The sequence below is a fragment of the Aplidium turbinatum genome, chromosome 14 (genome assembly GCF_918807975.1).
Source record: "Aplidium turbinatum chromosome 14, kaAplTurb1.1, whole genome shotgun sequence".
In the NCBI taxonomy this organism is placed as follows: Eukaryota; Metazoa; Chordata; class Ascidiacea; order Aplousobranchia; family Polyclinidae; genus Aplidium; species Aplidium turbinatum.
Genome location: NC_137485.1, coordinates 1,647,006 through 1,673,097, shown reverse-complemented (window position 1 = coordinate 1,673,097; position 26,092 = coordinate 1,647,006). Strand labels below are relative to the sequence as shown.

Genomic DNA, 26,092 nt, shown 5'->3' with positions numbered 1-26,092 from the left:
GAAGATTTCTCCGAGATTTGGATGATCAAAAGATTGATCCATAGGCATGATAAACTATTCAGATAATTTGTTATTTAATGAAAACACAAATCTGGAAATATAACAAAAATGTTGAAAATTAATAGCAAAATATTAAGTCAAGGAAAACAAGTATTGCAAAGAATGTGCACAAACAATACATTTGATGAGTAATTCTGAAAGCTTTGAGTTCAATTACTTTAGTTTCCATTAATAAAAGTATTATCAAACAAGAATGTTGATTATAACTGTTAAACTCATAATGTTAAACTGTAACATATTAAACTGCTAACCTAGAACAGGGGTCACCAAACTACGGCCCGCGGGCCAGAACCGGCCCGCAAACTGATTTCATCCGGCCCGCCACGTGGTACGGAAATTACCGCTGCACTACAATTCTGTACATGTGCTTCCCTTGGCATTAGCAACCGTTTTTGGCTTTGCCTTTTTGTGTAAAAGAGATTTCTTTGTTAAAATTGTTCGTTCTTATAGTTCTTTGTTGTATGTTGAATTTGTACATTTTTCCACCAGGCAGCCTACATGTTGGTGTTATGTTTTTATCATTAGGCCACCACAAATGGGGACAACCTAGGCCAACTTTGGAAAGATGTGATGTTTTTTAGGAGCATGATGCCCTCTAGTGTATCACAGCAGGGGATAACTTTTCCAGCAGCCTTTCGATTTTAATCACAACTTTGCTATTCCACCGCTGACGTTGTTATTTATTGTGCTCAATTCAAGTCAATGGAAATTCTAAATAGTTGTATATCTTTTCGCAATTTGCATCCGGCCCACAGCTATTAATCTCGCAGCAATCCGGCCCTCAGAGAAAAAAGTTTGATGACCCCTGACCTAGAATACAAACCACCATGGAAATTCTACAAACAATTAAATCAAGAAAATTGAAATGTTTTGGCCACATGATTCGCAATAATTCTATTCAAAGACAATTACTAGAAGGAAAAATTAACGGCAAACGAAATGGGGGCAGGACACCAAAAATTTCGACTAATGATATTGAAGACTGGTCAGGACTTAATTACAAAACTGCAGTAGAAAAATCTCACAACAGAGAAACTTGGCGCCTTATTGCCTCTAACCCTCGAGGAAGGGAAGGGACTTAATGAAGATGCTAAACTCATGCTTCATTATTAAATATAATACAAACAGATGTTTTACGTATTTTGCCAATATCGACAACAATTACAAACAATATATCAACAAAACGATTTCTGTCGATAAAGCAGAAACATTTTAACATCAAAGAAAATAACAAATGTGATTATCATGAACGAAAGCATGGAAGAGTTCATTAACCTTGTACGTAAGTGAACAGGGAAGAATGATGTTGACACATCGCTTCATTCAATCATACGAACTGAGATTCATCACTGAAGAGCTTGGTGAGCAACTATCAACAATTTTGATTGCCAAATAAAAACTAACATTTTAAAACAAACTATTAACAATGATGATCAGCAAATCTAAAGCAAGAAATTCTAAAACTTGTCACAAATTGAGTAGGTACACCAACCAAATATTTAGTCACGACGTATTTTAACACAGAAATGTTGAAGTATCAAAAATCGTTATGACAAGATTCATCACAAGTACCGTACAAACAATCATATAAATTATATTTTTCACCTAAAACAAACCAGGCTAATTTGAGTGGGCTGTTTTTATCATGTTTTCTATGTTGCATTTAAAATCGAAACTTTTGACTGCCGACATATTTCATAGTTCATGCTACTGTCATGGTGAATGGATTCTTCATGCTTGTTCAAAGTTCAAATTACAATTTGTTGTCAATATTTTTACGCCACACGCACACAGCCACATTTCGAAAGAGATATTTCAAAGGTCGGTTGGTGTTACTATAAACGCTGATCAAGTGCATCAACCAGCTCAACTCAAATCAGCAAAACCATCTAAAAAGTTAAGCAAAAGCATGACGTCGCAATGCTTTTGTGACCCATTGGCCACATACCTAGCAATATGAAGCCTATTTTGACATGCTTTAACAAGGCGGTGGACACTTGGGCTAGGTATCAGGATCAGGTCTGGTTCCAAGAAACCGTTCTGTGATTTCATCAACCAGTGCGTGAGAAACAGAAAAACGATTTGATAAGTTTTTGCAAATCATAGGCCTAAGTGACTTATCGGCCACATGCCTAACAAGAAGTGTTTCATACATGAATCTTGAAATGTCTTTTAAGCTCCCAGGATCGGTTAAATCTTTTGCTGCATTGTGAACACTTGAAAGGCCGTTCTCCTGTGTGTACCCTTCTGTGGCTATTCAAGTTAGACAAACAAGCAAACCGTACATCGCAATACTCACATTGATAAGGTCTCTCCCCAGTGTGTGTACGCATGTGAATTTTTAGGAAGTTAGTGGAAAACTGCTTTTTACATATTTTGCATGTGACAGTGCAATGTTTACTGGAACGCTTTGATGGACATGTTCTTGGTATTACATCACTGGAGATTCCTCCTGTGTGGATTCGATTTTGGTTTTCAAGTCCTTGATAAGTGATATCTTTAAAGTGTTGTGGACACTGATGAGACTTTTCATCAGTACATGTTCTACTATGGGCTATCATTGATGATGAAGAATAAAACTGTTTGTCGCAATACCTACATTGATGAAGTTCTTCTCCTGTGTGTATTTGCATGTGGTCTTTCATGTTATTGGTTGCTACAAGTACATTGCATGTGCCGCAAGTGTTGGTGATACATTTTCTGGGACGCTTTGGTGAACTTGATCTTGATGCTACGTTAATTGAGGTCAAGGTGTCAATTCCAACACTGGTGGTTGTCGTAGAGTCTGAACTGAATCTATGATTTTGTTCTGAAGTGAGGAAAGGAGCGGATGGACATTGAGAGGATGAAACATCGTTTGAGCAAAATTCCTCTTCAATCACATCTAGAGGATCGTCAGCTGTGTGTGTTCGCATATGAGCATGGATGTTGTTGATTGCTACTCGCAGGCTGCATACTTCGCAAGCGACAATCCTATATTTCTTAAGATGCTTTGGCAGACTTGATCTTGTTACGTTAAGTTTCTCTTTTATGAAATCTTTCGGATCCTCAGGCTTTGTTACAGTGGAAACTACAGAAGATTTGAAGTGGTTGTCTTGAGTAGGATCACTCGCTGTAGATCTATTGTTCACGAAAATCTTACACAGTGATGACGTTTGTGAAGCGACGTCACAATCCGACATTCGAGGGACTTCTACAGTGTTCAGTACATGAGTCTTAGAATGTCTGTTAAGCACTCCGGACTGAGTGAATCTTTTACCGCAATGTGAACACTTGAATGGCCTCTCCCCTGTGTGTACCCTTCTGTGGTCCTTTAGTATGGACAAAACAACAAACCGTTTATCGCAATACTCACACTTATATGGTCTCTCCCCTGTGTGTGTTGGAATGTGAGCATTAACCTTTGCAGTGGAATAAACATCGTTTGAACAAACTTCCTCTTTAATGAAATCTATGGCATATTCAGGCTTTGTTAAGGTGGACACAACAGCACAAGATTTGAAGTGGTTGTCTTGAGCACAAATACTCACAGTAGATTTATTGTTGACGACAGTCTTATGCAATGGTGACGTTTCTGATATGACATCACAATCAGACGTTTGAGTGACTTCCATTGTAGATGTAGAAATGATGGGTGCATGCTCTGATTGTGATGTTACTTTAATAAAATCGTCAGTCTGTTCTGTTCCAATGTCTGTGGGGCATGTGGAGACGAATGGTATGTTTGTTACATCACAATGAGAACCAGTTGAAGTCGAGACCTCCATTGAATGACCACGCACAGGTTCTAGCGATTCAAGCATCGAAAAATCACTTTGTTTATCAGGAAAATCTTTCAAGCTTTGTTGATTTATAATTTCATCAACCTTTGACCTTATTCGTTCAATCTGAGTTCTCTTCTCAATATCGTCGCCATTAGAGATTGATGTCTTCGAAGAATCAAACTGATAAAGCGACTCATATCTACCCATCAAGTGGTTGTCTTGAGCACAAATACTCACAGTAGATTTATTGTTGACGACAGTCTTATGCAATGGTGACGTTTCTGATATGACATCACAATCAGACGTTTGAGTGACTTCCATTGTAGATGTAGAAATAATGGGTGCATGCTCTGATTGTGATGTTACTTTAATAAAATCGTCAGTCTGTTCTGTTCCAATGTCTGTGGGGCATGTGGAGACGAATGGTATGTTTGTTACATCACAATGAGAACCAGTTGAAGTCGAGACCTCCATTGAATGACCACGCACAGGTTCTAGCGATTCAAGCATCGAAAAATCACTTTGTTTATCAGGAAAATCTTTCAAGCTTTGTTGATTTATAATTTCATCAACCTTTGACCTTATTCGTTCAATCTGAGTTCTCTTCTCAATATCGTCGCCATTAGAGATTGATGTCTTCGAAGAATCAAACTGATAAAGCGACTCATATCTACCCATCAAAGATTCCTTTAGAGCTTCTTTGATTTGGAAGATCTCTTTCATGACGTCATGGCGAAATCGTAGTAACACTTCAAGGATTCTGTCATCTCGCGATTCACTAAAGATTTTTCCATAGGTAGGGTTATCAACAGATTGATCCAAAGACATGATGAACTATTTAGCTAATTTGTTACTTTATAAAAAATAATAATCTGAAAATATAAAATAAGTTATTGAAGATTACTAGCAAAAAACAAAACAAGATGAACCAGAGCAGATATGCAATTAATAAAATCAAGTATTGAAAAGAACATGATGCCCAAAGAATGCTTTTGCTGAGAAATTATAATAGTTTCAAGTTCAACTACTTTAATTTGCATTAATTAAAACAGGGGTCCCCAACCATCGAGTCGCAAAAAGTTTACTACCGGGTTGCGAGAACACACGTCCAAAATGCGAGTGTGTTGAAAGTAAGTCCTTGATCGCAAAAGAAAAAAATTATTGCAGCCCCGCACTAAATACATAGACTACAATTGAATATTACATATTGCCTGTTGTATATCTATTGAAGCAGTAACAGATCCAAGGCCACTTGGTCATGTATCTCTCCACAAAATAGAAAAAAAAACACGCATACTCTCTGTATTTTCTCGCAGGCTCAATCTCATGTCATTAAAATGACGGGTGGCATTGGGTGGCCTACTGATGATTTCAACAGCAAACTTAAAAAATAGCATTGGTGAAGTTCTAAGGGCCCTCAAAACCAAAATACTAACAAAATATTCAAAAGTAAACACTTTTTTCACTAACTAACTAACTAACGATTCATTTTACTTTCTTCAGGTATGACTATGAGTTAAAATCTGCCTTTACTTTTCATAATTTTTTTTAACTGTTGACTAAAGTAACCACACTTTGTCAAATTTGAGCAATTTTTTTTTTTTGAAAAACACAAGAATATCAATAAAATAAGCATTTTACAAGGGACCAGTAAATTTATAGATATTCTGCTACACAGACAAGTTTTATATCATGCATCATTTTAAAATGATGCTGGGCGTTTGGCATTAAACCTCAAATCATTTTAAAATGATGCTGGGCGTTTCGCATTAAACCGCAAATCATTTTAAAATGAATGCTGGGTGCGAAAGAGTTAATCATAAACAATTGGAGTTCTGCTAAGTACATTTACAGGAAAAAGAAAGATCTACATTCTACAATAAGAACTTTTAACAAGCACTCCTGCAGTCTGAAATCTGTTGTTGAGAGAGTCAAAAGAATTAAAACTTAAAAACTTTCCAAGAAAGAGAAAATCTTTCAAGCAGTCTAAAGCAGCTAGTGTTGGTAAATCTCCGACATGTTGCTTGCTCTGTGGGGATGTCTACTCAAATCACAGCCACACTAAAGATTGGTTTTAGTGTAGCAAATGTAAAAACTGGTGTCACTTGAAAAAATGTTCTAACTGCGCTGGACTTAGGAACATTTTATGCGACTTGTGTGTTGAGAACTACAGTAGTTTCAACGATATATACTTGGAGAACCATTCTACCAGACATTGATCTGATTAAAGGCCGGTATAATGGTAAGTCTAACGCTGGCTTTATGGATAATTATTGCTGGTTTTTGCGGAGGACATGATTCATCTTATATTCGTAGTGCTAAGTGTCTTAAATTGTTTTAGATACCGTACTCAAACAGCGTGATGTAAATCACTGAAAAGTCAATTGTTCATTAAACTCTAGGTTTGTTCCAATTGAATTTATTGCTGTGCTTGATAAGCATTATTATTAGTTACTCAGATTAATCCATGAATGATATTTTTTATATAAAGGTGATCGTAGTGACACCATTAGGTAATATTCAAATAAAAATACAGAAAATTGCCTTTTTCAGTATCCTATGAACTAGACGTGATAGAAACAATCTGATTTCATATTCGAAACCAGTGCACCAAATTAGCCCAAACATTTCAGATAGATTAAATATATACATTTTTGTTAGACGGTGTAACAGGGTTGTAACATCTTTCACAAAGTGAAACATAATTCCTGTCTTAACTGTGATCACAGCTTAAAAAGTTGTAATCCCATGGAAAGTGGTGCGCAGTCATTAGTGGCACTCAAGCCAAACCAAAACAGTGCTTTTAAGAATAAAATCTTACTTTTACAGTGCTTTGAATAACAAAAATGAGCAGAAGTTTGATCACATACCTAGCAGGGAATATGTAGTGCATGAAACTTGGAATGTCTGTCAAAAATTATTTGATGCATTGTGAATACTGGTGCTTTGTAAACCTTTCTCATGTGGATCCTTTTGTGACGTTTCAAGTGGTGCATAAGGGCAAACCGTTTATCGCAATACTCACACTGATACGATCTCTTCCCAGTGTGTGTTCGCATGTGAAGTTTTAAGCGATCTATATTTGGACACTTGCTTTTCACATACTTTGCTAGTGAGGTGTTGGTTGTGACAGTTTGCTGGGAAGCTTTCGTGAACTTGACATTGATGTTACGTCAATAGAGGTCAAGGTGTCAATTCCAACACTGGTGGTTGTCGTAGAGTCTGAACTGAATCTATGATTTTGTTCTGAAGTGAGAACAGGAGCGGATTGACATTGAAACGAACAAACATCGTTTGAACACAGTTCCTCTTTAACAAAATCTATTGGATCTTCAGACTTTGTTGCAGTGGAGACCACAGCACAAGGTTCAAAGTGTTCGTCTTGAGCAGAAATAGTTGCAGTAGATTTATTGTTGACAACAGTCTTATGCAACGGTGACGTTTCTGGTATGACGTCACAATCTGAGGTTTGAGTGACTTTTATTGTAGATGAAAAAATAATGGGTGCTGATTGTGATGTTACTTCAACAAAATCGTCAGTCTGTTTTGTTCCAGTATCTGTGGAGCATGTGGAGACAAATGGCGAGTTTGTTACATCACAATGAGAACAAGCTGAAGTTGAAATGTCCATTGAATGATCACGCGCAGGTTCTAGTGATTCAAGCTTCAAAGAATCACTTTGTTCGTCAAGACAATCTTTCAAGCTCTGTTCATTTATAATTTCATCAACCTTTGATCTTACTCTTTCAAACTTAGTTCTCTTCTCAAAATCGTCGCTATTAGAAATTGATGTCTTTGGAGGATCAACATGAGAAAGCGAGTCAGATCTAACGATCAAAGATCCTTCAGAGCGTGTTTGATTTGGAAGATTTTCTCTTTCATGACGTCATAGCGAAATCGCAGTAACACTTCAAGGATTCTGTCATCTCGTGATTCACTGAAGATTTCTCCGAGGCTTGGATAATCAAAAATTTGATTCACAGGCAAGAAGAACTCTTCAGATAATTTGTTATTTAATGAAAACACAAATCTGGAAATTGATTGATTGCGAACACCATTTCGAATACCAACTTCGTTGTATTCAAATGCATTTAATCACAACCCAAACAATGCTATCCAAAACAAATACACACTCTCAAACTGAATTTGAAATATAAAAAACGAGTGTTATTTTGACCACATACCTAGAGAGAGTTGTTTCGTGCATGAATCTTGAAATGTCTTTTAAGATAAAAGGATCGATTAAATCTTTTGCCGCATTGTAAACATTTGAAAGGCTTTTCTCCTGTACGGATCCTTCTGTGGCTATTCAAGTTGGACAAACAATTCAAATCGTTTATGGCAATGCTCGCATTGCAGCTCGATAAGGCTTAAAATCTAGCGTTCTAACTGATGGAACATTGTGCCCAAATGCTTCTTCTTCTTCATCCGTTCAGCCGTTTACTACTCTCGGACACTCTATATGTCATCTTTCACCACATCTCTCGATCCCACGCAGCCTCTTTCAATTCATGCACTCCCATACCACTGTCATTTACGATTGTGTCAAGCCATCTTGTTTTTGGGCGCCCCCTTCCTCTTCCTCCGCTCACCAAACCAAGCATGATGTCTTTTTCCATTGATTTGCTTTTCATTATGTGGCCAAAATATGAAACTTTCTGTCTGACGATTCTAGCTTCTAGGGATATGTCCGGTTTAATTTGTTCGAGAATTTCCTCATTTGTTACTTTGGCTGTCCAAGGAACACGCAGTAACCTTCTCCAACACCACAATTCAAATGCGTCAATCTTTCTTCTGTCTGTTTTGTTCATTGTCCATGTTTCGCATACGTAAGTTGCAATTGGGAATATAATAGTTGTGATCAGCTTCTTTTTTGTTTCTAATTTTACATCCTTGCTCTTCCAAATGCTATTCATTCCAACAAATGCATTTCTTCCCAGCGCTATTCTTCTCCTTATCTCTGATGAGTTATTAGAGTCCCAGCTTATTTTTGAGCTTGGAAATATGAATTCCTTCACTGTTTCAATTTCTTGATTATCGATCTTGATATTCATGTTATCTGCTTTAACAGTCGTTATAATTTTTGTTTTATTTGATGTTGAGTTTCAATCCAGCCCTTTCACTTTCCATTTTTACTTTGATGATTAAGTCTTCAAGATCTTGTGCGTTCTCGGCCAAAAGGGTAGTGTCATCTGCATATCTCAAGTTGTTTATAATTCTGCCATCGATTTTCACTCCTATATTGGAATTATTCAACCCTGCTCTCCTCATGACCATTTCTGTGTACATATTAAATAGAGAAGGAGAAAATGCCCAATGGAGAGAAGCCCAAATGCATTAAGTTATTAACTGAAACAATAGTATGTAATGTAAAATCTTACTTTTGTGAGTTTTGATTAAAAAGATGAGAATAAGTTTGAGCACATACCTAGGAGAAAATCTGTAGAGCATGAGTCTTGGCATGTCTGCTGAGAGTCCCTGATTGAGTGCATGTTTTGCCGCATTGTAAACATTTGAATGGCTTTTCTCCAGTATGGATTCTTCTGTGGCTATTCAAGTTGGTCAAACAAGAAAATCGTTTATCGCAATACTCGCATTGATACGGTCTCTCTTCTGTGTGTGTTCGCATATGAGTATTAAAGTTCGGAGTGGAAAATCGCTTTTCACATACTTTGCAAGCGAAAGTGTTACATTTTCTGGAACGTTTTGACAAACTTGACTTGGATGTTACGCGAAGAGAGGTCAAAGTTTTGTCGATTCCAACACTAGTGGTTGTCATAAAGTCTGAACTGAATTCATAAGTTGGTTCTGATGTGAGAATAGGAGCAGATTGACATTGAAATGAACAAACATCGTTGGAACAAACCTCCTCTTTAACAAAATCTTTCTGATCTCCAGGCTTTGCAAAAGTGGACACAACAGCATTAGATTAGAACTGATTGTCTTAAACAGGATCACTCGCTGTAGATCTATTGTTCACGAAAATCTTATGCAATGCTGACGTTTGTGAAGCGACGTCACAATCTGACGTTTGAGAAACTTTTTTTGTATTTAGTACATGAGTCTTGAAATGTCTTTTGAACACTCCGGATTGAGTGAAACTTTTGCCGCAATGTGAACAATTGAATAGCATCTCCCCTGTGTGAACCCTTCTGTGGGCCTTTAGTATGGACAAAAAATCAAACCGTTTATAGCAATACTCACACACACACTCATTCTCCTGTGTGTCTTGGAATGTGAGCACTGAAGCTTGCAGTAGAACAAAATTCGTTTGAACATGTTTCCTCTTTAACAAATTTTATCGGATCCTTTGGCTTTGTTACAGTGGAGAGAACAGCACAAGGTTCAGTGTGGTTTTCTTGAGCAGAAATAATTGGTGTAGATTTATTGTTGACGACAATATTATGCAATGGTGACGTTTCTGATATGACGTCACAATCAAACGTTTGAGTGACTTCCATTGAAGATGTAGACATGATAGGCATCCTGTCGGAATGTGACATTACTTTCTCTAAATCCTCAGTCCGTTTTGTTCCAATGTCTGTGGGGCATGCGGAGACGAATGGTAAGTTTGTTCCATAACAATCAGAACCAGTTGAAGCCGAGATGTCCAACGAATGACCAAGTGCAGGTTCTAGCGATTCAAGTTTCAAGGAATCACTTTGTTCGTCAAAAAAATCTTTCAAGCTCTGTTCATGACTATTTTCTTCGACTTTTGATCTTATTCTTTCAAAATTACTCTTCTCCTCAAAATCGTCGTCATTACAAATTGATGTCTTTGGAGGATCAATATGAGAAAGCGACTCAAATCTACCCATCAAAAACTCCTTCATAGCGCCTTTGATTTGGAAGATCTCTTTCATGACGTCATGGCGAAATCGCAGTAACACTTCAAGGATTCTGTCATCTCGCGAATCACTGAAGATTTCTCCGAGGTTTGGATAACGAAAAGATTGATCCACAGGAATAATGAACTACTCAGCTAATTTGTTATTTTATGAAAACACAAAGCTGGAAATGTAAAAGGGATATATTAAACATTACAAGCAAAAACACAACACTAACCGAAGCAGACAACCAGTCAACAAAGGCAGGTACTGCAAAGAATGAGCACAAACAATGCTTTTGTTGAAAAATATAGCAGCTTTAAGTCCAACTACTTTAGTCCCATTACCTAAAGTATCATCAAAAAATGAATGTCCATTGCAAAACTCGTGTTTTATTATTGAATATAAGACAAACGGTTGCTAGAATGATATTGAATATTATTGAAGAATGATATTGACACATCGCTTCATTCGGCCATACGAACTGAGATTCATCATTGAAGAGCTTGGAGCAACTATCCACAATAGTGAACGCCAAATAAAAATCTAACATTTGAAAGCACACAAAAATTCCTTGTATAGTTTTGTGCATTGTTTGAAAATATCATTGCATTTTGCAATATTGTGCAGTGCATTTCAAAACAATGGCTATTTAGGAGATTATATCACTATAAATGATATGGTTGAAATTCAACATTTTATGTTAACAATATTTCATGTTGACATCACATAATTATTTGAGTACTGTAGTTGCATTTGACACAAATCACCAAGTTATGGATTTTGGGTTTCAATGAGAAAAGTTGAACCACATCGTGCATAATCCAGTCGTGCATTTGATTGTTTGATAATACAAACAACTTGATACAACATTGCAGTTATGTGACGATGACCGAATCTGTCGACGTGGCGTTCTGCAGGGTTCCTTTCTAGTCCTTTTGGCAGGCTTGAAGTTACTAAAAAACACCTAGTGTCATAACACAACATTATAAAGTGCACAGAAATAAACTGTGACACTGCATCTAGCAGTACACAAAGCAACAAAATTAATTACTTTGCCATGCTTACCATGCCAGTTTAATTGACAGTTGTACTTCAATGCATTTAATCACAACCCAAACGATGCTATTCAACAGAAAAACATACTTTCAAAGTAAGTTTTGAATATAAACAAATTAGTATCATTTCGACCACATACCTAGTAAGAAGTGTTTTGTGTATGAATCTTGAAATGTCTTTTAAGATTAAAAGATCGGTTAAATCTTTTTCTGCATTGTGAACATTTCAAAGGCTTTTCTCCTGTGTGGATTTTTCTGTGTCTATTCAAGCTGCCCAAACAAGCAAATCTTTGATTGCAATGCTCGCATTGATACGGTTTCTCTCCTGTATGTCTCCGCATATGAATTATAAACTTCGCAGGGGGGAATGGCTTTTCACATACTTTGCAAGTGATAATGCTACGTTTCCTTGGACGCTTTGGTGAACTTGACCTTAACGTTACGTCAACAGAGGTCAAGGCGTTGTCAATTCCAACATTGGTGGTTGTCGTAGAGTCTGAACTGAATCCATGATTTTGTTCTGATGTCACAACAGGAGCAGACGAACATTGAGGCGAAGAAACATCGTTCGAGCAAAATTCCTCTTTAACAAGACTTGACATTGATGTTACGTCAATAGAGGTCAAGGTGTTGTCGATTCCAACACTGGTGCTTGTCGTAGAGTCTGAACTGAATCTATGATTTTGTTCTGATCTGAGAACAGGAGCGGATTGACATTGAGACGAACAAACATCGTTTGAACAAATTTCCTCTTTAACAAAACCTTTCGAATCGTCAGACTTTGTTGCAGTGGAGACAACAGCACAAGATTTGAAGTGGTTGTCTTGAGCAGAAATACTAGCTGTACATCTTCTATTGTTGACGACAATATTATGCAATGGTGACTTTTCTGGTACAAAGTCACAATCAAAAGTTTCAGTGTCTTCCATTGTGGATGTAGAAACGATGGGTGCATGCTCTGATTGTGATGTTACTGTAACAAAATCGTCAGTCTGTTTTGTTTCAGTGGCTGTGGGGCATATGGAGACGAATGGCGAGTTTGTTACATCACAATCAGAACCAGTTGAAGCCAAGACGTCCATTGAACGACCACGCACAGGTTCTAGCGATTCAAGCTTCAAAGAATCACTTTGTTTGTCAGGAAAATCTTTCAAGCTTTGTTCATTTATAATTTCATCAACCTTTGACCTTATTCGCTCAATCTCAGTTCTCTCCTCAATATCGTCGCCATTAGAGATTGATGTCTTTGGAGGATCAACATGAGAAAGCGAATCAGATCTAATGATTAAGGATTCCTTTAGAGCTTCTTTGACTGCGAAGATCTCTTTCATGACGTCATGGCGAAATCGCAGTAACACTTCAAGGATTCTGTCATCTCGCGATTCACTGAAGACTTCTCCAAGGCTTGGATAATCAAAAGATTGATTCACAGGCATGATGGACTATTCTGCTAATTTGTTATTTTACAAAAACACAAGTCTGGAAATACAACAAACAATATTGAACATTACAAGCAAAATATTAAGTCAAGGAAAACAAGTATTGCAAAAAATGTGCACAAACAACGCGTTTGCTGAGTAATTCTGAAAGCTTTACGTTCAACTACTTTAGTTTCCATTAATAAAAGTATTATCGAACAAGAATGTTGATTATAACTGTTAAACTCATGTTTCATTATTGAATATAATACATACAGAATTACAGATGTTTTACGTATCTTGCGAGTCTCGACAACAATTACGAAATTCTAAAACTTGTCACAAATTGAGTAGGTACACAAACCACATAATTAGTCACGATGTATTTTAACACAGAAATGTTGAAGTATCAAAAATCGTTATGACAAGATCCACCACAAACAAGTGGCTTCACAATACAAACCAACCATATCTGAATTACATGCATTTTCTTTTTAAATCGTAAGCACCATAATGTGTAGTGTTGTTACGCGTTGCAAACAATCATACAAATTATATTTTTCACCTAAAATAAATCTGGCTAATTTGAGTGGGCTGTTTTTATCATGTTTTCTATGTTGCATTTAAAATCGAAACTTTTGCAGACTGCGGACACATTTCATAATGCTAGTGTCATAGTGAATCGATTCTTCATCCTTGTTCAAAGTTCAAATTACAATTTGTTGTCAATATTTTTAAGCCACACAGCCACATCTCGAATAAGATATTTCAAAGGTCGGTTGGTGTTACTATAAACGCTGATCAAGTGCATTAACCAGTAAAACTCAAATCAGCAAACCATCTCTAAAAGTCAGGCAAAAGCATGACGTCGCAGTGTTTTTTGTCCCATTGGCCACATACTTAGCAATATGAAGCCTATTTTGACATGCTTTAACATGGCGGTGAACACTTGGGCTAGGTATCAGGTCTGGTTCAAAGCAACTGTTCTGTGACTTTGTCAACCAGTGTGTGAGAAACAGAAAAAACGATATGATAAGTTTTTGCAAATAGTAATTGACTTATACAAGGGTTAGAAACGTGGGCATTTCGAAAAATACAGAGGATTTCCTGGACTGACAGAAAAAGCAATCGAACTGTTTGAAATCAAGTCAAACAAACAAACAATCTACTAAAAAATATAAAAAAAAAACAACTTCAATATTTAGGACACGTGCTGCAAAAAAGAAAGTTGGAACATCTCTCTCTCACAGGCAAAATCGAAAGGAAGCGTGCCCAAGGCAGACAACGATTAACTTACTTAAACCAACAAACCGACAAAACTAACACCAACATACACCTAATACACAAAGCAAACAACAGAGAATTTTGGAAACTTTTCATACAAATAGCAGTCAATGCTTGGATACAAGTGCGACATGAAAAGAAGAAGTGACTTATTGGCCACATGCCTAACAAGAAGTGTTTCGAGCATGAATCTTGAAATGTCTTTTGAGATCCCAAGATCGGTTAAATCTTTTGCTGCATTGTGAACACTTGAAAGGCCTTTCTCCTGTGTGTATCCTTCTGTGGCTATTCAAGTTAGACAAACAAGCAAACCGTATATCGCAATACTCACATTGATAAGGTCTCTCCCCTGTGTGTGTACGCATGTGAAGTTTTAGGCAGTTAGAAGAAAACTGCTTTTTACATACTTTGCATGTGACAGTGCAATGCTTTCTAGAACGCTTTGGTGGACATGTTCTTGGTATTACATCACTGAAGATTCCTCCTGTGTGGATTCGATTTTGGCTTTTAAGTCCTTGATAAGTGATATCTTTAGAGTGTTGAGGACACTGACGAGACTTTTCATCAGTGCATGTTCTTCTGTGGGCTATCAGAGATGATGAGGAGTAAAACTGTTTGTCGCAATACTTACATTGATTAAGTTTTTTTCTTGTGTGTATTTGCATGTGGTCTTTCATGTTGTTGATTGCTACACGTACATTGCATGTGCCGCAAGTGATGGTGATACATTTCCTGGAACGCTTTGGTGGACTTGAGCTTAATGCTACGTCAATAGAGGTCAAGGCGTTGTCGATTCCAGCATTGGTGGTTGTCGTAGAGTCTGAACTGAATCTATGATTTTGTTCTGATCTGAGAACAGGAGCGGATTGACATTGAGACGAACCAACATCGTTTGAACAAATTTCCTCTTCAATCACATCTATAGGATCGTCAGCTGTGTGTGTTCGCATATGAGCATGGATGTTGTTGATTGCTACTCGCAGGTTGCATACTTCGCAAGTGACAATCCTATACTTCCTGGGATGCTTTGGTAGACTTGATCTTGATGTTACGTTAAGTTCCTCTTTGATGAAATCTTTCGGATACTCAGACTTTGTTACAGTGGAAACTATAGTAGAAGATTTGAAGTGGTTGTCTTGAGTAGGATCACTCGCTGTAGATCTATTGTTCACGAAAATTTTACTCAATGATGACGTTTGTGAAGCGACGTCACAATCCGACGTTTGAGGGACTTCTATTGTGTTCAGTACATGAGTCTTAGAATGTCTGTTAAGCACTCCGGATTGAGTGAATCTTTTCCCGCATTGTGAACACTTGAATGGCCTCTCCCCTGTGTGTACCCTTCTGTGGTCTTTTAGTCTGGACAAAACAGCAAACCGTTTATTGCAATACTCACACTTATACGGTCTCTCCCCTGTGTGTGTTGGAATGTGAGCATTAACTTTTGCACTGGAACAAACATCGTTTGAACAAACTTCCTCTTTAATAAAAGCTATGGCATACTCAGGCTTTGTTAAGGTGGAGACAACAGCAGAAGATTTGAAGTGGTTGTCTTGAGCAGAAATACTCACAGTAGATTTGTTGTTGACGACAGTCTTATGCAATGGTGACATTTCTGATATGACGTCACAATCTGAGGTTTGAGTGATTTTCATTGTAGATGCAGAAATAATAGGTGCACGATCTGATTGTGATGTTACTTTAATAAAATCGTCAGTTTGTTTTATTCCAATGTCTGTGGGGTATGTGGAGACGAATGGTATGTTTGTTCCATCACAATGAGACTCAGTCGAAGCCCAGACGTCTATTGAATGACCACGCACAGGTTCTAGCGATTCAAGCTTCAAAGAATCACTTTTTTTGTCAGGAAAGTCTTTCAAGCTTTGTTCATTTATAATTTCATCAACCTTTGACCTTATTCGCTCAATCTCAGTTCTCTCCTCAATATCGTCGCCATTAGAAAATGATGTCTTTGAAGAATCAAACTGATAAAGCGGCTCAGATCTCCCCATCAAAGATTCCTTCAGAGCTTCTTTGATTTCGAAGATCTCTTTCATGACGTCATGGCGAAATCGCAGTAACACTTCAAGGATTCTGTCATCTCGCGATTCACTGAAGATATCTTCGAGGTTTGATTGACGAAAAGATTGATCCACAGGCATGATGAACTATTCAGATAATTTGTTATTTTATGAAAACACAAATCTGGAAATATAACCAAAAATAATGAAAATTAATAGCAAAATATTAAGTCAAGGAAAACAATTGCAAAAAATGTGCACAAACAATGCGTTTGCTGAGTAATTCAGATAGGTTTACGTTCAACTACTTTAGTTTCTATTAATAAAAGTATTATCGAACAAGATTGTTGATTATAACTGTTAAACCCTAAGTTTCATTATTGAATATAATACAAACAGATGTTTTACGTATCTTGCGAGTCTCGACAACAATTACGAAATTCTAAAACTTGTCACAAATTGAGTAGGTACACAAACCACATAATTAGTCACGATGTATTTTAAAATAAAAATGTTGAAGTATCAAAAATCGTTATGACAAGATCCACCACAAGCAAGTGGCTTCACAATAGAAACCAACCATATCTGAATTACATGCATTTTTTTTTTAAATTGTAAGCACCATAATGTGTAGTGTTGTTACGCGTTGCAAACAATCATACAAATTATATTTTTCACCTAAAATAAATCTGGCTAATTTGAGTGGGCTGTTTTTATCATGTTTTCTATGTTGCATTTAAAATCGAAACTTTTGCAGACTGCGGACACATTTCATAATGCTAGTGTCATAGTGAATCGATTCTTCATCCTTGTTCAAAGTCAAAATTACAATTTGATGTCAACCCATATTTTTACGCCACACAGCCACATCTCGAAAGAGGTATTTCAAAGGTCGGTTGGTGTTACTATAAACGCTGATCAAGTGCATCAACCAGCAAAACTCAAATCAGCAAACCATCTCAGGCAAAAGCATGACGTCGCAGTGTTTTTTGTCCCATTGGCCACATACTTAGCAAGGGTCTGCTACTATTCGGTGAGTCCGATTCGGTGAGTCTGATTCGGTGAGTTCCTAACCTCTAACCCTAACTCCTAACCCTAAATCGGCAATGATAATTAGGCCACGGTACCCAATAACTAAAAAAAAAAATTGAAAAAATCCCCCGTTAAGGGATCGGACTCACCGAATCGGACTCACCGAATCGGACTCACCGAAACGGACTCACCGAAACGGGCCATTCCGACTTAGCAATATGAAGCCTATTTTGACATGCTTTAACATGGCGGTGAACACTTGGGCTAGGTATCAGTTCTGGTTCAAAGCAACTGTTCTGTGACTTTGTCAACCAGTGTGTGAGAAACAGAAAAAACGATATGATAAGTTTTTGCAAATAGTAATTGACTTATACAAGGGTTAGAAACGTGGGCATTTCGAAAAATACAGAGGATTTCCTGGACTGACAGAAAAAGCAATCGAACTGTTTGAAATCAAGTCAAACAAACAAACAATCTACTAAAACAGCGTTTCTTAACGGGGGGTGCTAGCACCCCTTGGGGGTACTGGAGTAGACTTTAGGGGGTGCTAAATGCATGCAGTATAATATCAAAAAAATCCATTTTACTTTTCTGCATTGTTTCGTCTTTCTGCCAGCATCGGCAGTTGTCATAAAATGATTGCTGTTTCGAAGTAGCCTGCCGTACAGGCGTACATGGTTTGTTGTTATTGTAGTCATCTCCCAGTCAAGTACGCAACTTGATCCTGAGTAGTTTGTGCGAACTTACCTGGTGGGTGCTTTGTTGTAATATTACTGCTCGCTTCTAGCAACCACCATGGCAAAATACGTTCCCATAAATCACTCATATCCAGAGTGGATACAGCAGCCCTTCTTGGCAGACATGAGTGATGATAATAGACTAAAGGAGGAGCTGATTGACATGCAGGTGAATCAGAGTTGTCGGACAAAATTTCGTCCTTCCGCTTGCTGATTTCTGGTGTGATCAGTTGACAGCATATCCTGCATTGGCACGAGCAGCATTGGAATCGATCTTTCCATTTCTGACTACCTAACTGTGTGAAAAGGTGTTCTCCACCATACTCCAAATCAAAATAATTGACAGGAACTGCCTTCAACATGGGTTGCTCCACGATATGAGAGTGGCTTTGACCAACACTTAGCCTCGAATGGAGCAATTGGTCACACATAAGCAACAACAGAAATCACATTGATACATGTGTAACTAGTTACCCAGCTGAGTAACTTAAGTATGCTTAAGTTTTTCCATGTTCTTTCACTATTCTCGGGTTTTCCTATTTCTTTATCACCAATGACAACAGTAGTTTTGAAGAATAAACAAAATGATCAATTTGTACATCGCTTTCCTTTCAATAATGCAAACCAAAGTTTAATGGCGGCGCCGAAATTTTGACATGCTTCTTGATCACTGGCGGTATATTTTGTTGCCTAACAAACTGTGCTGTTGTTTTAAGAGAGTTGATTCGCTTACATATGGTTATAATTGAATTTTTGTTGGTGAATGAAAGCCAAATACCAAATCCTGAATCAACTTGGTTAAACCAACTGCACAGTTTGTTCAACAACAAGAGACTTCATATATCGCCAGCGATCTAAAGGCATGTCAAAATTTCGGCCTCTACTAAACTTTTGGTCGGCAATGTAATAGCCTAGTCGTATGCCAACGATAGTTAGGGGGTGCTAGACTGTTGAGGCCTGTTTACAGGGGTGCTAGAGTCAGAAAAGGTTAAGAAACGCTGTACTAAAAAATATAAAAAAAAAACAACTTCAATATTTAGGACACGTGCTGCGAAAAAGAAAGTTGGAACATCTCCCTCTCACAGGCAAAATCGAAGGGAAGCGTGCCCAAGGCAGACATCGATTAACTTACTTAAACCAACAAACCGACAAAACTAACACCAACATACACAAAGCAAACAACAGAGAATTTTGGAAACTTTTCATACAAGAGGCAGTCAATGCTTGGAATCAAGTGCGACATGAAAAGAAGAAGTGACTTATTGGCCACATGCCTAACAAGTGTTTCGTGCATGAATCTTGAAATGTCTTTTGAGATCCCAAGATCGGTTAAATCTTTTGCTGCATTGTGAACACTTGAAAGGCCTTTCTCCTGTGTGTATCCTTCTGTGGCTATTCAAGTTAGACAAACAAGCAAACCGTATATCGCAATACTCACATTGATAAGGTCTCTCCCCTGTGTGTGTACGCATGTGAAGTTTTAGGCAGTTAGAAGAAAACTGCTTTTTACATACTTTGCATGTGACAGTGCAATGCTTTCTAGAACGCTTTGGTGGACATGTTCTTGGTATTACATCACTGAAGATTTCTCCTGTGTGGATTCGATTTTGGCTTTTAAGTCCTTGATAAGTGATATCTTTAGAGTGTTGAGGACACTGACGAAACTTTTCATCAGTGCATGTTCTTCTGTGGGCTATCAGAGATGATGAGGAGTAAAACTGTTTGTCGCAATACTTACATTGATTAAGTTTTTTTCTTGTGTGTATTTGCATGTGGTCTTTCATGTTGTTGATTGCTACACGTACATTGCATGTGCCGCAAGTGATGGTGATACATTTCCTGGAACGCTTTGGTGGACTTGAGCTTAATGCAACGTTAATAGAGGTCAAGGCGTTGTCGATTCCAGCATTGGTGGTTGTTGTAGAGTCTGAACTGAATCTATGATTTTGTTCTGATCTGAGAACAGGAGCGGATTGACATTGAGACGAACCAACATCGTTTGAACAAATTTCCTCTTCAATCACATCTTTAGGATCGTCAGCTGTGTGTGTTCGCATATGAGCATTGATGTTGTTGATTGCTACTCGCAGGTTGCATACTTCGCAAGTGACAATCCTATACTTCCTGGGATGCTTTGGCTCGATATTCCGGAATTTTTTATCGCCTTCGTAACTATGTGTTAGAGGAAACATTGCTTATGTTATATTATAGTCTAGTATATAGTCGTGTTCAATACGGTATTACTATATGGGGTACTGCAGGTAAAACACTAATCAAGGAAGTTGACGTAAGACACAATAATATTATTCGCGCAATCACTAGAAGTACAAAATTCAGTCACGTCACTAGCTTATACAAATCTTTGAATATTTTACAACGTGAAGATATTTACAAACTCGAAATTGCAAAATTTATGCATAAAGTTTCCAATAATAATCTACCGCCTGTATTGCAAGATCGTTTTATAAAACTTGATAATATTCACTCGCACAACACTCGACAACTAAATAAAATGAAGTATTTTCTTCCACAAATAAATAAATCCGTGGCACACAATCTTCTGACACATCGGGGTACTAAATTGTGGAGTGAATTGGATGAATGTATTAAAAGCAAACACCTAGCTTTGTTTAAAAAACTTTATAAAATTACCTTGTTAAGTTCTTATTAAATCGTTAAAATCGTTCAGTTAAATTATTTTATCTCATGTAACCTCGTATTTGTGTTCTTAAACGATATGATTCATTATATGCTCATGTTTTCCCAGCTGGTCTTGATTCAATATTCTACAAAACCTTATATATACAATTCGATTTCGAAACTACTGTTCCATCCATCATTATATTTTATTGATACAGTTATACTGTCTGATGCTGCAATGTAAGATGACTGATGACAGGCAGCACCTTGACTGGTTAACCGCAAGGTTGTTCGGTGCTGCCAGACCTTTCTATTGCCATATTTTGATTTGTATGTAATTGTGTTTCTTTATATCGAGTCGTATTAGAAAAGCAAATAAACAATATCTCTCTCTCTCTCTCTCTTTGGTAGACTTGATCTTGATGTTACGTTAAGTTCCTCTTTGATGAAATCTTTCGGATACTCAGACTTTGTTACAGTGGAAACTATAGTAGAAGATTTGAAGTGGTTGTCTTGAGTAGGATCACTCGCTGTAGATCTATTGTTCACGAAAATCTTACTAAATGATGACGTTTGTGAAGCGACGTCACAATCCGACGTTTGAGGGACTTCTATTGTGTTCAGCACATGAGTCTTAGAATGTCTGTTAAGCACTCCGGATTGAGTGAATCTTTTCCCGCATTGTGAACACTTGAATGGCCTCTCTCCTGTGTGTACCCTTCTGTGGTCCTTTAGTCTGGACAAAACAGCAAACCGTTTATTGCAATACTCACACTTATACGGTCTCTTCCCTGTGTGTGTTGGAATGTGAGCATTAACCTTTGCAGTGGAACAAACATCGTTTGAACAAACTTCCTCTTTAATAAAAGCTATGGCATACTCAGGCTTTAAGGTGGAGACAACAGCAGAAGATTTGAAGTGGTTGTCTTGAGCAGAAATAACTCACAGTAGATTTATTGTTGACGACAGTCTTATGCAATGGTGACATTTCTGATATGACGTCACAATCAGACGTTTGAGTGACTTCCATTGTAGATGCAGAAATACTAGGTGCACGGTCTGATTGTGATGTTACTTTAATAAAATCGTCAGTTTGTTTTGTTCCAATGTCTGTGGGGCATGTGGAGACGAATGGCGAGTTTGTTCCATCACAATGAGACTCAGTCGAAGCCGAGACGTCTATGGAATGACCACACACAGGTTCTAGCGATTCAAGCATCGAAGGATCACTTTGTTTGTCAGGAAAATCTTTCAAGCTTTGTTCATTTATAATTTCATCAACCTTTGACCTTATTCGTTCAATCTCAGTTCTCTTCTCAATATCGTCGCTATTAGAAATTGATGTCTTTGAAGAATCAAGTCTTTGAAGATTAAGCGGCTCAGATCTAATGGTCAAGGATTCCTTTAGAGCTTCTTTGATTTCGAAGATCTCTTTCATGACGTCATGGCGAAATCGCAGTAACACTTCAAGGATTCTGTCATCTCGCGATTCACTGAAGATATCTTCGAGGTTTGAATGACGAAAAGATTGATCCACAGGCATGATAAACTATTCAGATAATTTGTTATTTAATGAAAACACAAATCTGGAAATATAACCAAAAATAATGAAAATTAATAGCAAAATATTAAGTCAAGGAAAACAAGAATTGCAAAGAATGTGCACAAACAATGCGTTTGCGGAGTAATTCTGAAAGCTTGAAGTTCAACTACTTTAATTTCTATTAATAAAAGTATTGGGCGAAATACGTGTCTACTGTCTATCGCTGAGTTCTTGCTACACTTGACTGCCAAGAAACAGAATAAAAATATTATCGTTCGCCAAGAATGTTGATTATAACTGTTAAACTCATGTTTCATTACACAGGCCAACAAAAAAGATAAAAAAAATTGTGTCTGCAATGTAAGATATGATTTGGGGTATATTGAGGCTGCTGATTTCAAAAATCACATCAGATTTTACCCATCACATCAGGTTTATGAGATTTTTGCATGACATTTTTTCTCATAATATTGGCTTTTTGGCCAAATTTTCTCTTACTGTTACCGTTTTATAAAAACCTTATGAGCCAACAGCGTTTGAAAATTTGTCATATTTATGGAAATGATTTTATATTGTAACATTCGGAGATGTATGATGACACCATGACCATTGGAGTGACCGACCTATTTTCAGAAGGTACACTAGTCAGAACTTCAAAAGGCCCCCTAGCTAGAAAGTCCACTGGTCAAAAAGGTCGCCAAGACCATCTGGCTAGTGGACCATCCAACTTATGTACCTTCTGAGAACTGTCCATAAACCACCTCTTACAGCCGAGCTACATTCACTTTCGCCTGAATGTTTAGTACCACTCCACTTTTTGATATTTTTCGTTTTGTGAAGAGTTCGCCATAGCCACTGCTGAATGTGGAGATTTAAGCTTATCTGAAACTTGACTATAACTCATTCTTATTAGAATTTTCATATATTCAGATTTTTTCATATTAGCAAGGTGTTAATTCTGTTATAGAAAGGTGTGAATAAGTAGCAGGATGGCATCTTCAAGGAGAAAGTGTGAAAATGACCCTGATGTTTTTTGTTACATATGTGGCAGTTATACTGTTACTAACCAAAAGCAAACCATAACAAGTTTTGTGAAACAAGCATATCTCGCATACTTTAAAATTCGCCTGGGTGATCTGGACAAGTAATGGGCTCCACATAATGGATGTAAAGCTTGTGTGGAAACCTAAGACGATACTTCAATGGAAATTCTAAATCCACTCACAGCATTCACGAAAATCATGCAAGCGAAAGTTTGTCCCAGAGTAACGTTTCCCAAATGTGTATGTGAATTTCCTTTTTTCTGTAGAATTGAACGTATTTTTATGTGTCTATTATATTCAATTTTTTCAATTTTATTTTTCTTTGCTGGCCCAAACATATAGCGAATGACTTTACAAACACACAACTGTAGCATCAACAAAAGGAAAAGATGGCAATACCAAAGGGTTTAAAATATGCATTGGAGATTTGCACAGCCACCAAACCTACTTCTTAACACAAAAAAAATAACAATGTACTCTTGTAAAAAAGGACGTTGAACGTTTAGTGTTAGCAGATAAACTTTGAAGAATTGGGTTCAAGTTACTATACTTCAATAAATTAAAAAAAAAAACAGGTCTAAATACCTCAATGTTTTCATTAATATTATGTTTGCATCTCTTGTGTAGACTTAAGACTTTATCGTGATGAATTTAGACTTCATCGCAGACCATGTCGACAAAAAAGGGTTCAAATTCCCCGAAACGCCATAGTCTACCAATATAGATCAGAAGTCGGTTTTACCAATTTTCCCAAAAACAGCATTCAGATATCATAAAATCCTGATGTGATACAAAAAATCTGATGTGATTTTTGAATTCAGCACCCAAAATATACAGTAGAATGGTATTTACTATGCTGACACAAAAAGTGTGTTGGCTTGTGTATTGAATATACAGTAATACAAACAGATGTTTTACATATCTTGCGAGTCTCGACAACAATTACAAACAATATATCAACAAAACGATTTCTGTCGATGAAGCAGAAACATTTTAACATCAAAGATTATAACAAATGTGATTATCATGAACGAAAGCATGGAAGAGTTCATTAACCTTGTACGTAAGTGAACAGGGGAGTATGATATTGGAACATCGCTTCATTCAATCATACGAACTGAGATTCATCACCGAAGAGCTTGGTGAGCAACTATCAACAATTTTGATTGCCAAATAAAAACCTAGCATTTTAAAACGAAGTGTTAACAATGATGAACAGCAAATCTAAAGCAAGAAATTCTAAAACTTGTCACAAATTGAGTAGGTACACTAACCAAATAATTAGTCACGAAGTATTCTAACACAGAAATGGTAAAGTATCAAAAATTACTAATGTTATGACAAGATTCATCACAAGTACAAACAATCATGCAAACTATATTTTTCAACTAAAATAAATCAGGCTAATTTGAGTGGGCTGTTTTTATCATGTTTTCTATGTTGCATTTAAAATCGAAACTTTTGCAGACTGCCGACATATTTCATAGTTCATGCTCCTGTCATAGTGAATCAATTCTTTATTCTTGTTCCAAGTCAAAATTACAATTTGTTGTCAATATTTTTACGCCACCAACATCACATCTCGAAAAAAATATTTCAAAGGTCGGTTGGTGTTACTATAAACCCTGATCAAGTGCATCAACCAGCTCAACTCAAATCAGCAAACCATCTAAAAAGTCAAGCAAAAGCATGACGTCGCAGTGTTTTTTTGTCCCACTGGCAACATACCGAGCAATATGAAGCCTATTTTCGCATGCTTTAACATGGCAGTGGGCAGATGGGCTAGGTATCAGGTCTGGTTCCTAGCAAATGTTCTGTGATTTTGTCAATCAGTGCGTGACAAACAGAAAAGCGATTTGATAAGTTTTTGCAAATAGTAAGTGATTTATTGGCCACATGCCTAACAAGAAGTGTTTCGAGCATGAATCTTGAAATGCCTTTTGAGATCCCAGGATCGGTTAAATCTTTTGCTGCATTGTGAACACTTAAAAGGCCTTTCTCCTGTGTGTATCCTTCTGTGGATATTCAAGTGAGATAAACAAGCAAACCGTATATCGCAATACTCACATTGATAAGGTCTCTCCCCTGTGTGTGTAAGCATGTGAAGTTTTAGGTAGTTAGTGGAAAACTGCTTTTTACATACTTTGCATGTGACAGTGGAATGTTTTCTGGAACGCTTTGATGGACATGTTCTTGGTATTACATCACTGAAGATTCCTCCTGTGTGGATTCGATTTTGGTTTTTAAGTCCATGATAAGTGATATCTTTAGAGTGTTGTGGACACTGACGAGACTTTTCATCAGTGCATGTTCTTCTGTGGGCTTTCAGAGATGATGAGGAATAAAACTGTTTGTCGCAATACTTACATTGATGAAACTTTTCTCCTGCGTGCATTTGCATGTGGTCTTTCATGTTAATGATTGCTACACGTATATTGCATGTGCCGCAAGTGACAGTGTGATAATTCCTGGGCCGCTTTGTTGGTCTTGACTTTGATGTTACGTTAATAGAGGTTAAGGTGTTGTCGATTCCAACACTGGTGGTTGTCGTAGAGTCTGAACTGAATCTATGATTTTGTTCTGAAGTGAGGACAGGAACAGACGGACATTGAGACGAACCAACATCGTTTGGGCAAAATTCCTCTTCAATCACATCTATAGGATC

General features: G+C 37.2%; 2 protein-coding genes across 2 annotated transcripts in view; both read right to left on the bottom strand.

Annotated features, from left to right (window-relative positions):
- The window catches only part of LOC145783592 (uncharacterized), a 77,447-nt gene that overhangs the window by 14,981 nt on the left and 36,374 nt on the right, over positions 1 to 26,092 (bottom strand). The window lies entirely within an intron of this gene.
- LOC145783596 (uncharacterized) lies at positions 10,843 to 13,145 on the bottom strand. The gene is made up of 2 exons (XM_082595491.1): positions 11,850 to 13,145; positions 10,843 to 11,607 (listed from the first exon to the last, which is right to left on the bottom strand). Exon 1 carries the CDS (start codon positions 13,143 to 13,145, stop codon positions 11,850 to 11,852), a length of 1,296 nt encoding a protein of 431 aa, XP_082451617.1. The 3' UTR covers positions 10,843 to 11,607.

Excerpts from the sequence above, each read along its gene's own strand:
- LOC145783596 (XM_082595491.1), bottom strand. The coding sequence starts at position 13,145 with ATGCCTGTGAATCAATCTTTTGATTATCCAAGCCTTGGAGAAGTCTTC.